Raw genomic sequence first — 17,967 nt, forward strand, 5'->3', positions numbered from 1 at the left:
TGTGCGGTCCCCCCCATTTTAATACCAGCCAGATAAAGCCATACGGCTGAAGGCTGGTATTCTCAGGATGGGGAGCTCCACGTTATGGGGAGCCCCCCAGCCTAACAATATCAGTCAGCAGCCGCCCAGAATTGCCGCATATATTATATGCTTTTATAAAGAATGGTCTGGCTCACTGATGTGGTGCTCAGGAGAAAAATTAGTCCATATATAGAAAAAACTCCGGCACACAATGATGTATCAATTAATATTTTATTTCCATAAATTGATAATTCAGATATAGATGAATAACGTTTCGGCTGATGCCTTCTTCACAACTGAAATTCATATAACAAGATAAAGTATAACAAGAGAAAATCAGTACCAATATTCTTTCATATTTCATATTAGTAACTATCACGTGAATTATAACTGGTATAATAAATTATCCTTTATTACCTAATTGGTATAATGAGTGATATCTGAGAAGAACGTCAGACGCATGTAATCGTTTATATCTTGAAAAATAATAACAATGCTCACATTTCAGGAATCATAGAAATCATAAGGATACCCTAATGTATACTTAGGAATATATATCATATCCATTATTTGTGTTTATAAAGCGTATCACTACTGTCAGTCTATAGACTTCACCAGGGCATAATCCCAATCAAAAATAAATTAAAAGACATCTTTACCTTCATTTTTAAAAGACAATATATAACCATAATGCCCAAAGGGGAAGTGGTTATGGTGTTGGACCGCTATAAGACTAAAGAGATAAAGAAAAAGGATTGCTATCAGTATATCAGAAGAAACTCCGGTTGTAAACGTATAAACAATATTATTTTAGGTCCAAAGTGACAAAGTGCCGCTCAACAAGGGGTTAACAGAGGAGATAAACGTGACATACCTGTTTAGCCGAGGATCACTGGTGAAGTGAAGTGAAGTGACCGCGCTGGGGTTTAAATGTGCTGGAGGGGCGGGCATAATTAAATAATTTCCTGTGTGTGTGGAACGCATAAGGACGAGTGGCACGCAAGCCGCGCGTGCGCAGTGTACCCGGAAGTGCGCGCATGCGCAGAAGTGAAAATTCGGTGTAAGTGAGCTACGGCTCCCGGAATTTCATTATAAAGCGAGATGTATTAAGTGCGCATCTGAAAAAGAGAAGAAGAGATGAATAGGGCTTTAAAGACCAGAATTAATTCTATATGAACATGATCAATGAAGCGATTAGCATAATCATTAGAAACGAACAGTATTGGTTATATTCACATGGGTGCCTATATACATTAACAAGTACCCATGTGTATGTGATATATGTATATATATATATACCTAATGCAATGCATGACAACACACATCATACATGGTAATATAAAGCAACAATGACACGATTAACTCTATATACTAAAAGAGAGTCACAAGACACTTATCTATGTTGTCATACATTGCATTAGGTATATATATATGTGCATATATCACATACACATGGGTACTTGTTAATGTATATAGGCACCCATGTGAATATAACCAATACTGTTCGTTTCTAATAATTATGCTAATCGCTTCATTGATCATGTTCATATAGAATTAATTCTGGTCTTTAAAGCCCTATTCATCTCTTCTTCTCTTTTTCAGATGCGCACTTAATACATCTCGCTTTATAACGAAATTCCGGGAGCCGTAGCTCACTTACACCGTATTTTCACTTCTGCGCATGCGCGCACTTCCGGGTACACTGCGCACGCGCGGCTTGCGTGCCACTCGTCCTTATGCGTTCCACACACACAGGAAATTATTTAATTATGCCCGCCCCTCCAGCACATTTAAACCCCAGCGCGGTCACTTCACTTCACTTCACCGCTGATCCTCGGCTAAACAGGTATGTCACGTTTATCTCCTCTGTTAACCCCTTGTTGAGCGGCACTTTGTCACTTTGGACCTAAAATAATATTGTTTATACGTTTACAACCGGAGTTTCTTCTGATATACTGATAGCAATCCTTTTTCTTTATCTCTTTAGTCTTATAGCGGTCCAACACCATAACCACTTCCCCTTTGGGCATTATGGTTATATATTGTCTTTTCAAAATGAAGGTAAAGATGTCTTTTAATTTATTATTGATTGGGATTATGCCCTGGTGAAGTCTATAGACTGACAGTAGTGATACGCTTTATAAACACAAATAATGGATATTATATATATTCCTAAGTATACATTAGGGTATCCTTATGATTTCTATGATTCCTGAAATGTGGGCATTGTTATTATTTTTCCAGATATAAACGATTACATGCGTCTGACGTTCTTCTCAGATATCACTCATTATACCAATTAGGTAATAAAGGATAATTTATTATACCAGTTATAATTCACGTGATAGTTACTAATATGAAATATGAAAGAATATTGGTACTGATTTTCTCTTGTTATACTTTATCTTGTTATATGAATTTCAATTGTGAAGAAGGCATCAGCCGAAACGTTATTCATCTATATCTGAATTATCAATTTATGGAAATAAAATATTAATGGATACATCATTGTGTGCCGGAGTTTTTTCTATATATGGACTAATTTTTCACCTGAGCACCACATCAGTGAGCCAGACCATTCTTTATAAAATTATACTGATATTTTTGGGATCTGAGCTCCTACAGTACCAATTTTTCAAGTGAAGAATGTCTTCCATCACTTTCTCATATAATGATGAACAAACTTCATCTATACATTCACGGGTGACGACTACAGGTCAATTTCTTTTTACTCCGAGTGAAGAAACTAGGACCAAAGATTATGAACGCGAATTGAAACGGCAAACGGCCCTGGAACTACATCTTATTACTTTGGCAGAATACTATAAGGTGAAGCGTATCCCACGAGGTTTGCGTGTTTCATTACGTCCAACTCTTTTTTCAGATAATGTTGATTTTTGTACCACTTTCGAGCAAATATTGAACAAATGTTCTTATGATCTTATGACTTTAACCATCGATTATTTGCATAAAGAATTGGATACCATTTCAAAACAAATTTCTACCATTGAAGGACAACTTGCTAATACTTTTTCTCCCGCTGATCTGAATAATATGAAATCCAAAATGGATTCGACCATTTTGGAATACAAAAAAACCCTGCGAGAACGGAAACGGAACAAATTCACCAGAGACGAAGAGGACTATAAACGTGGTCAAGTCTACAGGTGGCGCTGTGGCGAAACAGCTCCACGAAGACGTTTTCCAATGAGGACGGATTATTCATCCTCAGCCAGCTCAGGCAGTGAGATGGAATCACAAAGTACGTCTTTTTTAGGACCACGACGTACCTTCCAAAAAAGACGAGGAGGGGGAAGAGGAGATACACATCCCGGAGAGAGGATGTCCACAAGATCCCAGGTAGGACGGACATCATTCTCAATATCTCCTCCTATACCTTATCCCCCCTCGAATCCTCTGTATTACAAAAAGGATTAAGTTTTTGTCCCACACCAAATTTTGACACTTTTCGGTTAGAACAAGAATTGAACAAATTCTATAGATCTGTTAGATTGAAAGTACACTTCAATCAACCATCCCATGATTGTAGTCCTACTATCTCAAGTACACAAGAATCACAGTTCTCTTTCCGAGATTTGAATATTACAATTCCCAGCAGTTTTATGCCACCACGGACTTACCATCCGGCTGAGACCTTTATTTCGTTGGTCAAATCTGATATTGATAGATTTACTGATAGAGTTAAAAATGGAGACTTTCACATTAAAAATAATTTAACTCCAGGTGAATCACAGGCTTTACAGTCTCTTAAAAATAACACCTCTATAGTTATCAAACCAGCCGATAAAGGCGGAGCCTTAGTTGTGATGAATAAAAGTTATTATACCTCCGAGATATTGACTCAGCTGGCCGATACGTCCACTTACTTACCTATACAGCGTGATCCTTCTAGTGACATTAAAAGAATAATACTGGATAAAATTCATCATTATTCTACTCATGGAGTTATTGATACGAAATTGGCTAGCTATTTAAATAAGGTTAATCCAGTCATACCGGTGTTTTACACCTTGCCTAAGGTGCATAAAAGAAGGGAATTTTGTTTACTTACCGTAAATTCCTTTTCTTCTAGCTCTAATTGGGAGACCCAGACAATTGGGTGTATAGGCTATGCCTCCGGAGGCCGCACAAAGTATTACACTCAAAAGTGTTAAGCCCCTCCCCTTCTGCCTATACACCCCCCGTGCTCCCACGGGCTCCTCAGTTTTGGTGCAAAAGCAAGAAGGAGGAAAAAGAATTATAAACTGGTTTAAAGTAACTTCAATCCGAAGGAATATCGGAGAACTGAAACCATTCAACATGAACAACATGTGTACACAAAAAAACAGGGGCGGGTGCTGGGTCTCCCAATTAGAGCTAGAAGAAAAGGAATTTACGGTAAGTAAACAAAATTCCCTTCTTCTTTGTCGCTCTATTGGGAGACCCAGACAATTGGGACGTCCAAAAGCAGTCCCTGGGTGGGTAAAATAATACCTCGTAAGAGAGCCGTAAAACGGCCCTTTCCTACAGGTGGGCAACCGCCGCCTGAAGGACTCGTCTACCTAGGCTGGCATCCGCCGAAGCATAGGTATGCACCTGATAGTGTTTCGTGAAAGTGTGCAGGCTCGACCAGGTAGCCGCCTGACACACCTGCTGAGCCGCAGCCTGGTGCCTCAAAGCCCAGGACGCGCCCACGGCTCTGGTAGAATGGGCCCTCAGCCCTGATGGAACCGGAAGCCCAGCCGAACGGTAAGCTTCGATAATTGGCTCCTTGATCCACCGAGCCAGGGTTGATTTGGAAACCTGTGACCCTTTACGCTGGCCAGCGACAAGGACAAAGAGTGCATCCGAGCGGCGCAGGGGCGCCGTACGAGAAATGTAGATTCTGAGTGCTCTCACCAAATCTAACAAGTGCAAATCCTTTTCACATTGGTGAAATGGATGAGGATAAAAAGAAGGTAAGGAGATATCCTGATTGAGATGAAAGGAGGACACCCCCTTAGGGAGAAAATCCGGAACCGGACGTAGAACCACCTTGTCCTGGTGAAACACCAGGAAAGGGGCTTTGCACGACAATGCTGCTAGCTCAGACACTCGCCGAAGAGAAGTGACTGCTACTAGAAAAAAACACTTTCTGCGAAAGTTGTGAGAGGGAAATATCTCTCATTGGCTTGAATGGTGGTTTCTGAAGAACTATCAGAACCCCGTTTAGATCCCAGGGTTCTAACGGCCGCTTGTAAGGTGGAACGATGTGACAAACCCCCTGCAGGAACGTGCGTACCTGTGGAAACCTGGCTAGGCGCTTCTGGAAAAACACAGAGAGCGCTGAGACTTGTCCCTTAAGGGAGCCGAGCGACAAACTCTTTTCCAGTCCAGATTGAAAGAAGGACAGAAAAGTGGGCAAGGCAAAAGGCCAGGGAGAAAAAACCCTGAGCAGAGCACCACGACAGGAAAATTTTCCACGTCCTGTGGTAGATCTTGGCGGACGTTGGTTTCCTAGCCTGTCTCATAGTGGCAATGACGTCTTGAGATAACCCTGAAGACGCTAGGGTCCAGGACTCAATGGCCACACAGTCAGGTTGAGGGCCGCAGAATTCAGATGGAAAAAACGGCCCTCGAGATAGCAAGTCTGTTTGGTCTGGTAGTGTCCACGGTCGGCCGACCGTGAGATGCCACAGATCCGGGTACCACGACCGCCTCGGCCAGTCTGGAACGACGAGGATGATGCGGCGGCAGTCGGCCCTGATCTTGCGTAACACTCTGGGCAACAGTGCCAGAGGTGGAAACACATAAGGGAGCTGAAACTGCGACCAATCCTGAACTAAGGCGTCTGCCGCCAGAGCTCTGGGATCTTGAGACCGTGCCATGAACATTGGTACCTTGTTGTTGTGCCGGGACGCCATGAGGTCGACGTCCGGCACCCCCCAGCAGCAACAGATCTCCTGAAACACGTCCGGGTGAAGGGACCATTCCCCTGCGTCCATGCCCTGGCAACTGAAATAATCTGCTTCCCAGTTTTCCACGCCTGGGATGTGAACTGCGGATATGGTGGATGCCGTGGCTTCCACCCACATCAAAATCCGCCGGACTTCCTGGAAGGCTTGCCGGCTGCGTGTGTCGCCTTGGTGGTTGAAGTATGCCACCGCTGTGGAATTGTCCGACTGAATTCGGATCTGCTTGCCCTCCAGCCACTGCTGGAACGCTTTCTGGGCAAGATACACTGCCCGTATGTCCAGAACGTTGATCTGAAGCGAGGACTCTTGCTGGGTCCACGTACCCTGAGCCCTGTGGTGGAGAAAAACCGCTCCCCACCCTGACAGACTCGCGTCTGTCGTGACTACTTCCCAGGATGGGGGTAGGAAGGATATCCCCTTCGATAATGAAGCGGGAAGAAGCCACCACCGAAGGGAAGCTTTGGTCGCCTGAGAGAGGGAGACGGTCCTGTCGAGGGACGTCGGCTTCCTGTCCCATTTGCGTAGGATGTCCCATTGAAGGGGACGCAGGTGAAACTGCGCGAAAGGGACTGCCTCCATTGCTGCCACCATCTTCCCCAGGAAGTGCATGAGGCGCCTCAAGGGGTGTGACTGGCCTTGAAGGAGAGATTGTACCCCTTTCTGTAGTGACTACTGCTTGATCAGCGGAAGCTTCACTATCGCTGAGAGGGTTTGAAACTCCATGCCAAGATATGTCAGCGATTGGGCCGGTGTCAGATTTGACTTTGTAAAATTGATGATCCACCCGACACCCTGGAGAGTCTCCAGGGTAGCGTCGAGGCTGTGTTGGCATGCCTCTTGAGAGGGTGCCTTGATCAGTATCCAAGTACGGAATCACCGAGTGACCCTGAGAGTGGAGGACCGCTACTACCGTAGCCATAACCTTGGTAAAAACCCGTGGGGCTGTTGCCAGGCCGAACGGCCGTGCCACGAATTGCAGGTGTTCATTTCCTATGGCGAAGCGCAAGAAGCGCTGGTGCTCTGGAGCAATCGGTACGTGGAGATAAGCATCTTTGATATCGATTGATGCAAGGAAATCTCCTTGGGACATTGAGGCGATGACGGAGCGGGGGGATTCCATCCTGAACCGTCTGGTTTTTTACATGTTTGTTGAGCAGTTTCAGGTCCAGGACCGGGCGGAAAGACCCGTCCTCTTTTGGGACCACAAACAAATTGGAGTAAAAACCGTGGCTCAGTTGCTGAAGAGGAACCGGGATCACCACTCCTTCTGCCTTCAGAGTGCGCAGCGCCTGCAGAAGAGCCTCGGCTCGCTAGTGAGGCGGGGATGACCTGAAGAATCGAGTCGGGGGACGAGAGGTGAACTCTATCTTGTAACCGTGAGACAGAATGTCTCTCACCCAGCGGTCTTTTATTTGTGGCAGCCAGGTGTCGCAAAAGCGGGAAGGCCTGCCACCGACCGAGGATGCTACTAGAGGAGGTCGAAAGTCATGAGGAAGCCGCTTTGTTAGTGGCGCCTCCGGTGGCCTTTTAAGGACGTGACTTAGACCGCCATGCATCAGACTTCCTTTGTTCTTTCTGAGACCTTTTGGACGAGGAGAATTGGGACCTGCCCGCGCCCTGAAAGGACCGAGACCTCGACTGCCCTCTCCTCCGTTGGGGTATGTCCTGTTTGGACTGGGGTAAGGATGTATCCTTTCCCTTGGATTGTTTGATGATTTCATCCAGACGCTCGCCAAACAGCCTGTCGCCAGAAATTGGCAAACTGGTTAAGCGCTTTTTGGAAGCAGAATCTGCCTTCCATTCCCGTAGCCACAAGGCCCTGCGGAGTACCACCGAATTGGCGGCCGCGACCGCCGTACGGCTCGCAGAGTCCAGGACAGCAATAATAGCGTAAGACGCAATTGCCGAGGTCTGGGTGGTAATGGATGCCACTTGTGGCGCGGCCGTGCATGTGGCTGCTTCAATTTGTGCTTGACCTGCTGAGATAGCTTGTAGCGCCCATACAGCTGCGAATGCTGGGGCAAAAGAAGCTCCGATAGGTTCATAGATGGATTTCAACCAGAGCTCCATCTGCCTGTCAGTGGCATCCTTGAACGAGGCCCCCTCGTCTACTGCAAGTATGGATCTAGCCGCCAGTCTGGAGATTGGAGGATCCACTTTGGGACACTGAGTCCAACCTTTAACCACGTCAGGGGGAAAAGGATAACGGGTATCCTTAAGGCGCTTAGAAAAAACGCTTATCTGGACAAGCATGATGATTCTGGACTGCCTCTCTGAAATCAGAGTGGTCTAGAAACATACTCGGTGTAAGAGAAGCTGACTCCTCCGCCGGAGGAGCTGAGGGAGAAATATCCAGCATTTGATCGATGGACGCAATAAGAACGTTCAGTATGGCGTCCCCGTCTGGAGTATTAAGATTGAGAGCGCCCTCAGGATCAGAATCCTGATCAGCTGTCTCCGCAGTATCAACCAGAGATTCCCCCCGCTGAGACCCTGAACAATATGATGTCGAGGGAAATTCTAAGCGAGCCCGCTTAGTCGGTCTGGGGCTGGGGTCTAAGTCAGAACCCTCAGCCTGGGATGTATGAGATACCCCGGGAGGACATTGTTGGTCCAACTGAGGGGGGGCCAGGGAACAATGATTCAACAGAGTCCCTTTGCTGAGATACCGGCCTGGACTGCAAGGCTTCTAGTATCTTAGCCATAGTATCAGAGAGTTTTGCAAACTCCGTCCCCGTCACTAGGACAGTGTCAACAGGTGGCTCCCCCTGGGCCCCTCTTAGCATAGGCCCTGGCTGAAGAAGTGTCACAGTGGCCGAACATTGCACACAATGAGGGTCAATGGAACCTGCCGGCAGCTGGGTCGTACAAGCGACGCAGGCAGCATAATAAGCCTGTGTTTTTGGCACCCCTGCCTTTTGTGGGCGCCATGCTATTGTTTTCCCTGAGTAACACACTAGGGTATATAGCCAGAATGAACTGTGCTCATACAGTGTAAAATATATACTAAAAACAAATAATGTATCAGTACACTACAGCACCATGAGGCTAGCACCACAGGTGCTGCTTACCATCCGCCTAAAGCGGTTATGAGGCCACCAGAGACCGTGTCTGGGTCTCTCAGGGTTTGTCCCTCTCTGCAGCGTCGTAGGAGCTGACAGGAAATGGCTGCGGCGTCCTGACGAGAGGAGGGAGCCGTGGGCGTAGCCGAGGTGCTCACACTGTGCACAGTGAGGGGAGTGGAGTATGGAAATCATACTCCAGCCCTCAGTGCTGCTCTTCCGTGCAGCGTCCCGCCCTTCCCCTGCCTGTCAGGGCTGAGGGCGGGAGAAAGGGAAACTAGGCCGCAAGCCAAGCCGGGGACTCGAGTATAAGCGTGGCCGCTGTAAAAGCGCGGCTAACGCCGAAGTCCCCGGCGAACTACAAGTCCCAGCCGCGCCGCAGTTTCCCATGGCAGCGGCGGTTAGCGCGGTAGCCCCTACATATAAACACACTCAGCGACGCTGAGTGTGTAATGGCACAGTTTAACCCGGTCCCCCGGTGCACTAGCACACCCAGCAAAGCTGAGGTGTTGCCGTGCGCGGTCCCCACAGGGATACAGAGTACCTTCACGTAGCAGGGCCATGTCCCTGAACGGTACCCGGCTCCTATCCAGCAGGCTCCACAGGAGTTGTGGATGAAGCACGGTCTCAGTGCCTGGAGACCGATAGGATCCCACTTCACCCAGAGCCCTGAGGGGGATGGGGAAGGAAAGCAGCATGTGGGCTCCAGCCTCCGTACCCGCAATGGATACCTCAACCTTAACAACACCGCCGACAAGAGTGGGGTGAGAAGGGAGCATGCTGGGGGCCCTATATGGGCCCACTTTTCTTCCAACCGACATAGTCAGCAGCTGCTGCTGACTAATCTGTGGAGCTGTGCTGTGCGTGTCTGACCTCCTTCGCACAAAGCAAAAAACTGAGGAGCCCGTGGGAGCACGGGGGTGTATAGGCAGAAGGGGAGGGGCTTAACACTTTTGAGTGTAATACTTTGTGCGGCCTCCGGAGGCATAGCCTATACACCCAATTGTCTGGGTCTCCCAATAGAGCGACAAAGAAATCTATGGCAACTGCCTGGACGCCCAATAGTGGCCTCAATAGATTCATTATTGTCACCGCTAGCTATCACACTTGACCGTATCCTGACTCCATTGGTATCCAAGACTCCTTCATATTTAAGGGATACAGATGATTTTTTACATCAATTGCAATCCTTGGGCTCACTTCCTTCTGATACACTCCTTGTCACTCTTGATGTCAATTCCTTGTATACTAGTATACAACATGATCTCGGTATACAGGCTGTGTCGTGGTTTTTGGAATGTTACAGTGATTTTTCTTCATTACAAAAACAGTTTTGTCTTGACTTACTGGATATTGTTTTACATAAAAAATTTTTCTTATTTCAAGATCAATTTTATTTTCAGACCAAAGGAACGGCTATGGGTTCAAATGTCGCACCACCTTATGCGAATATTTATATGACGCATTTTGAATCCCAATTTGTATATAATCTTCCTATATTTCAGAATCATATTTTAATGTACAAAAGGTACATTGACGATATATTTATCGTCTTCTCAGGTTCCCAATCACTTTTTGATGAATTTTTTTGTTACCTGAATACTAGAGTTGATGGCTTATCCTTTACCCAACATGTGGATCCATCTAGTATTAACTTTCTTGATACACGTATAAACATAAATCCAAGTGGTAACATCACATCGGATATTTATGTGAAACCGAGAGACCGTAATAGCCTTTTACATTATACCAGTAGTCACCCACGACATTTGAAAAACGCATTACCAATATCTCAACATAAAAGAGTGACAAGGATTGTTTCTTCCCAGGATCAATGTTCAATACGACATGAGGAAATGTCCAACAAATTCTTACAACGTGGTTATCCTCCATCTGTAGTGGATTCTGCTTATCATTCAAGTTATAGTTCAATCACTAGATCTAAAAGGGCAGGACCATTTATCACTTTTGTCAACACATTTCATCCTTTTCATCCCATTATAAAAGGTATTATTCTTCGACACTGGCAGATATTACATAATTCTTATCCACAAATAGTAGGATTTTTGTGTACTCACCGTAAAATCTCTTTCTCTGAGTCTTCATTGGGGGACACAGGACCATGGGTTATGCTGCTGTCACTAGGAGGCTGACACTAAGTAAACATAAAAAAGTTAGCTCCTCCCTAGCAGCATACACCCCGAGCCGGAGGCGGGCTCAGATCAGTTGGTGCACAAGCAGTAGGAGGAGTACCAGAATCACCATACATAAACACAAGTTGTAACTAAAACAATGCAGCCGTGCAAACAAGAGGTCTATGAACATAAGACCACTGAAAAAATAGCCAGCAAATGCAATTGAATCAACCAAAAAACCAAGCAGGGTGGGTGCTGTGTCCCCCAATGAAGACTCAGAGAAAGAGATTTTACGGTGAGTACACAAAAATCCTACTTTCTCTATCGTTTCATTGGGGGACACAGGACCATGGGACGTCCAAAAGCAGTCCCTGGGTGGGAATACCGAAAAACCCGCAGAGGAAGAAAAACAACAACCTCCCTCGGCGGGCTTGCACTATAATTGAATGCTGCCACCCTATTACAGGTGTGCAACTGCTGCCTGCAAGACCTTTCTCCCAAAAATAGCATCTGCCGATGCTTGGGTGTGAACCTGGTAGAACCTAGTAAAGGTGTGCAGGCTAGACCAGGTGGCGGCCTTGCAGACCTGGTCGGCCGACGCCTGATGCCTAATCGCCCAAGAGGCTCCCACTGCGCGGGTAGAGTGCGCCTTTACCCCCCGCGGCGGAGACTTGTCCCGAATCCGATAGGCCTCTGATATGGCGGAACGGATCCATCTGGCAATTGTGGCCTTGGATGCCGATTCACCCTTCTTGGGACCAGAAGGGAGAACAAACAGACCATCTGACTTACGGAACGGCGCGGTTCTGGAGACATAAATTCTAAGTGCACGCACTAGGTCCAGGGTGTGCAAGGACCTCTCCAAGCTGTGAGAGGGGCCAGGACAGAAGGACGGAAGGACGATTTCCTCGTTAAGATGGAACGGGGAGACCACCTTTGGGAGAAAAGCGGGATCTGGCCGGAGAACCGCTTTGTCCTGGTGAAAAATCAAAAAGGGGGAACGACAAGAGAGAGCTGCCAGCTCTGACGTCCTGCGAATAGAAGTGATGGCAACAAGAAACACCACCTTCCATGACAGGTGAGAAAGGGAAGATTCTCGCAAGGGCTCGAATGGGGAGCCCTGAAGTGACCCTAGGACTAGATTAAGGTCCCACGGTTCTAGAGGCCGCCGGTACGGCGGTGCCAGGTGGGCAACTCCCTGGATGAAGGTCTTAACCTGTGAACGAGCGGCCAGTGGCTTCTGAAACAGGATTGATAACGCCGATATCTGGCCCTTTAGTGTTGCGAGCGAGAGACCCACATCTAGGCCTGACTGCAAGAATGCCAATAGGGAAGGAAGGGAGAAGGCGAGAGGAGAAGAAATATTCTGCTCTTCACACCACCTGAAGAAAACCTTCCACGTGCGGTGGTAAATCTTTGATGAAGATGGCTTCCTGGCCCTAATCATAGTCTGAATCACTCTTGAGGAAAAACCAGCCTGAGCTAGAACCCAGGATTCAATGGCCAGGCCGTCAAATTTAGGACCTGTGAGTTCTGATGGAAGAGAGGCCCCTGCTGCAGGAGATCTGGACGGTCTGGAAGGCGCCACGGAGCGTCTGCGAGGAGCTGAGTTAGTTCCGCGAACCATGCTCGCCTGGGCCAGTCCGGAGCCACTAGGATGACCGGTATCCCTTCCGCCTTGATCTTCTTGAGGACCCTCGGAATTAGAGGGAGCGGAGGGAAGATGTACGGGAGACTGAACTGGCTCCATGACAGGGTGAGGGCGTCGACTCCTAAAGCCAAGCGGTCGCGGCACCGTGCTACAAAGTGCGGAACCTGACGGTTGAACCGGGAGGCCATTAGGTCCACGTCCGGAACTCCCCATCTGTCGCAGATCTGGTTGAAGACTTCCCGGTTGAGGGACCATTCTCCGGAGGCGAGGCCTTCCCTGCTGAGGAAGTCCGCCGCCCAATTGTCCACGCCTGGGATGTGTACCGCTGAGATCAGGGAGTGATGACACTCGGCCCAGTGCAAGATCTTCTTGACTTCTCGCATCGCCCCGACACTTCTTGTGCCGCCTTGGTGGTTGATGTACGCCTCCGCCGTCGCATTGTCCGACTGGATCCTGACCGGGCAACCCTGTACGAGGTGCCGAAACTGCTGCAAGGCTAGCCGGATGGCTCTTATCTCCAAAATGTTGATCTGGAGGCAACTCTCTCTCGGTGACCATCGGCCCTGCGCTGTGTGATGTCGAAACACTGCTCCCCAGCCCTGGAGACTGGCGTCGGTGGTCACTATCTTCCAGTGGAGCGGGAGGAAAGACCTCCCTGATTCGAGGTTGCGCTGATTGAGCCACCAACGGAGGGAGTGGCGGGTCTCCGGCGAAAGATGAAACCTGCGGTCCAGAGAAAAGGGAGATCTGTCCCACTTCTTCAGCAAGGCCAGCTGGAGGGGTCGGAGATGGAACTGTGCAAAGGGTACCGCTTCCATCGCCGCCACCATACGACCGAGGACTCGCATGCCGAACCTGATGGACACTTGGCGCTGACGCCGGAGAGCGCGGAGTCCTCGTTGTAGGGAGGACATCTTCTCCTGTGTGAGGAAAACTCGCCCTTGGATGGTATCGAATACCATGCCTAAAAAGGTGATCCGACGGGCCGGGATCAGAGAGGACTTCTTCCGATTTATCAGCCACCCTAACCGTGAAAGGGTGTCGATCGTGACCTGAACCCCAAGACGACAGTCCTCGAAGGAAGAGCCCTTTATCAACATATCGTCCAAGTACGGGATGACCATGACACCCCTGGCATGCAGGACGGACATGGCAGCAGCCATGATCTTCGTAAAGACCCTGGGTGCGGATGCGAGGCCGAAGGGAAGAGCCGTGAACTGGAAGTGATCTTCCGCTATCGCGAAGCGGAGGAACTGTTGGTGAGAGGTGGCTATCGGGACGTGAAGATAGGCGTCTTGAATATCCAGCGATGCCAGGAATTCGCCTACCTCCATGGACGCGATGACGGACCGGAGTGACTCCATTCGAAACGGCCGAGGTCTCACCGACCTGTTCAGAAGCTTTAGGTCGAGGACGGGACGGACAGAGCCGTCCTTTTTGGGGACCACGAAAAGGTTGGAATAGAACCCCTTGAAACGCTCTGCGGGAGGGACTGGTACCACGACTCCGGTTCGGAGGAGGGAGTCTATGGAGTGAAAGAACGCGCGAGCCCGCGCGGTAGACTCGTGAGGGCGAGATAGGAAAAAACGTCTCGGTGGCTTTGCCTCGAATTCTATTTTGTAGCCTGATGTGATGATCTCTCTGACCCAGGCATCGGCGGTCAGGGGGATCCACACATGCTGAAAACGAGACAGACGCCCTCCCACAAGTCTGGCGCTGTTGCGCGCCGACCGCGAGTCACTTGGATGAACGATGGCGGTAACCGGAAGAGGATCTCGTGGACTGGCGGGGGCGTGAACGCCAGGCGGGATTGGTCTTGAATGACGGGGTCTTCCTGTCTCTCGGAGGAGAGCGGCTTTTCCGCGGCTGGGGATTGGAGCTGAAGCTGCGAAAGGGCCGGAAACGAGCGGTGGAGCGCTGATTCTGGAAGCGCTTGGGACGCAATTGGGGGAGAGATGTACTCTTTCCTCCCGTTGCATCGGAGATCAGCTGGTCCAGCCTATCTCCGAAGAGACGCTCCCCTAGGAAGGGCAGGGAAGTTAGTGACTTCTTAGATGCCGCATCCGCGTTCCAGGACCGGAGCCAAAGGGCTCGACGGATGGCCACATTGTTGCTGGCGGCCTGGGTCGCGCAACTTGCAGACGCCAGGGCTGCATTGAGCAAGTACTCACCCGCGAGGGAAATCTGCGAGGCGATGGGAACCAGGTCCGGATTGGCAGGAATGGCGCGGAGACCGCAGCGTAGCGTGTCCGCCCAGGACATCAGGGCCTTCGCAACCCAAACCGAGGCGAAGGCCGGAGAGAGGGATGAGCCCGCTGCCTCGAAGGCGGAACGGGCCAACCTGTCAATAGTACGGTCCGTAGGGTCTTTGAGAGACGTACCGTTAGTGAGTGGAAGGACTGTGTGAGAAGACAGGCGGGAGATTGGGGGGTCGACCACAGGGGAACCTGCCCAATCCTTTCTAAGACCCTCAGGAAAGGGATAATGCAAATCGATGGACTTACCGCTGGTAAATACCCTGTCCGACTGTTGCCTGTGGCTGCGCAGTAACTCAGCGAATTCTGGATGTCCGCTGAATGTGTTCTGGGCCCGCTTCACCCGCTTAAAGGAGATCTGGGTGCTCTGGGAGGAGACTGGGTCCACCTGTACCTTCAAGGTCTGGTTTACTGCTTCTATCAGGCTATTTACCATGTGCCGGATATCGGCCGCCTGCTCTGAGTCCTGCAGGGGTACCGCATCGGAATCATCCTCGGAGCAGTCAGAAGCCTCCCTGGAGGACTGACGGTCTGGACCTGGGGATGAAGGTGAAACCTGGGAAGAGTCTGAGGACGAGACCTGGCGGGTCCGTTTCTGAGCAGCAGAGGAGGACCCTGCAACGGGGCTCACCTGCTCCGGAGGCAATTGCGCCGGGTCTGCGGGAATCTGGGCGAGCGTCGGCAGCAGGCGTAGAGCTTGCGCGATGGTCCGAGAAGCCTCAGAGAGGGAATCTACGGACTGGGACAGGGACGCTAGCCAGTCGGGGGGGGGCGGGACGCAGGGCCCTGCAGCATATGGCGCTGTGGCGTCTGCGGTATCAGAAACGTCGGCCGCGGAGTTCTGCGGAGGCTGCGCGTCTGTAGAACAGACGGAGCATAGTGGGGCGTCCTGACCCTGGGAAAATTTGGAGCTGCAGGAGGAGCATGCAAAAAATAGTGCAAAGGGGGCCTGCTTGGATTGGGTGGGCTTAGCCTTAGGCATGGTGCAAACAGGTACTCTCCCTGGTGGTTGCTAGGAAGGAGACAGGAGAGGGTTAACTCGTCCCTAAACTCAGAGAATGCTACCTAGTGAGGGCTACTCCTTAGGAGCAGAGCTTACCCAGGTCCTGCGTGCTGCCCACCAGTCCAGAAGTGGAGTCCAGGAATGAGCTGGCCAGAAAACTCAGAACGCCGGCGTGCTGCAGCCTCAGGGGACCAGAGGCAGGCTAAAATGGAGAGGGGACGCTGGAGGAGGCTGGGGGAGGAGCAGGATTCCGGCGCGAAAAAACCAGGAGGATTCACAGCCCCCACCATCAGCCAGGAGGCAGAGCAGTGGGAGGTACAGAGGGAGACGACCGGCGGCCAATAGCGCTGCAGGGGGGCGTGGCTAGGACGCAGGAGCGACTAGGCCGAGACCGGGGACTAAATTTATGGAGAGGGCCGGGGGAAAGAGCAGGGAAGTCGGTCCTACCTGCAATCGGCGGCGCCGGCTCAGCGATGGATGCGGTGCAGGCAGGGCTCCCTGCCCTGCCTGTGAACAGCGCTGCTCGTCCAGGAAGGCTCCGGGGGAGAGCGTGCTGAAGGCAGGGTAGTGGACATCATGATGGGGGAAGACAGCCCCCTATCACACACGCTGCGGAGGATCCATCCCTGCTGTACTCCCCTGTACGCCCTTTGGGGTGATACCTCAGGGCGAATCAGGGGTGCCCACAAAACAACCTGCCCTCACGCGCACCCCCGGGAGTGGTACCACGGGGACGGGCGGGGGAGAGGGCCCCGAAGTCTCAAGCCCCTGCGACCCTGGGGAGCGGTACCCACGGGGCTGCGGAGAATGAGTGAAGCGAATACCTGCAGAGAAGAAGACGACAGGTATGAGAGTGATGAGCGGCGCCGAAATAAAAGAAAAAAGCGCAAAAAAATACATGGCTGAGGGGGGCCGAGACGGCCCACATCAGCCTCCTACGACACTAAGCTAAAAACTGATCTGAGCCCGTGTGGCGCCCCTGACCTGGTCAGGCACCACTGAGTACTGCACCCATGCTGGGGACAGTACAAAACAGGTAATCCAGAAGGCTGACCGAGGTGTGACTACACAGGCGCATAGTGATCAGGTCTCACACATTTACCTTTGAGAGGACCCCTGGGGATCCCAGGAGGGGGCGAAGCCTCCATCTCCACTCGAGGGGTGTGGTAGAGAGCCTGGTTGCTAGGTGATGTAGGCAAGAACAGGAGAGGAGGGAAGAGTGAGCCGAAGACAGTTGAGTGGTGAAGTTCAGGGAGGGCAGAAGCAGACCCTGTAGCTCTACACAATTCTGACAACGTACGCGCAGTGACTACCGACGGGGGAGAACGGTCACCTGGTAGTGCTGCCCGAAATCCACACACGGCTAAAGAGAGAGCAACGGAGTGGAAAGTAAGGAGACTGCCAGGGAGATACCAGGCCCAAACGGGTAACAGGTCCCAGTGCAGGGGTAGATCCACCTGTCCTTTGCCAAACCTGCATGAGGGGGCACTTTACACCCCCAAGACAACACCACAGAGTCCGCAGCCACGTAGCAAAGTGAGGGCCCATAGCTCACAGGAGGCAAGCAGCCGGAGTGACCTGGTCCAGGCTACAAGCAAACGGGCCAAAAAGAAGGGGAGAGAGGCACCAGCAACTTCCCTGGGCGACCCCAGCAGGGCTTCAAGCAGGGGTTACCCAAAAACACAACGGGCTAAGGAAGGCGAGTTGGTAGCCACCCTCATAAGTCAGCCTGAAGGACACCTGGTTCCAGCCTGGTTCATCCCAGCTACGCCCGGGTTACTCACCCTGCCACCATCAGTGAGTAAAATCCCTGAAAGACATCCTGCTTGTGCGTGTGAGTCATTCTACGACTTGTAGTTCCACACACCTACACGGGACCCTGGGGC

General features: G+C 50.5%; 1 protein-coding gene across 1 annotated transcript; it reads right to left on the reverse strand.

Moving 5' to 3' along the window:
- Positions 1-273: 273 nt before the first annotated feature.
- On the reverse strand, positions 274-17,041 carry LOC142297191 (uncharacterized). Its single transcript, XM_075341457.1, has 3 exons — positions 16,529-17,041; positions 14,728-16,263; positions 274-317 (listed from the first exon to the last, which is right to left on the reverse strand). The coding sequence occupies exons 2-3, from the start codon at positions 16,058-16,060 to the stop codon at positions 274-276; spliced, it is 1,377 nt and encodes a 458-aa protein (XP_075197572.1). The 5' UTR covers positions 16,061-16,263; positions 16,529-17,041.
- Between the last annotated feature and the right edge of the window lie 926 nt (positions 17,042-17,967).

Source organism: Anomaloglossus baeobatrachus, chromosome 3 (genome assembly GCF_048569485.1).
Source record: "Anomaloglossus baeobatrachus isolate aAnoBae1 chromosome 3, aAnoBae1.hap1, whole genome shotgun sequence".
NCBI lineage: Eukaryota > Metazoa > Chordata > Amphibia > Anura > Aromobatidae > Anomaloglossus > Anomaloglossus baeobatrachus.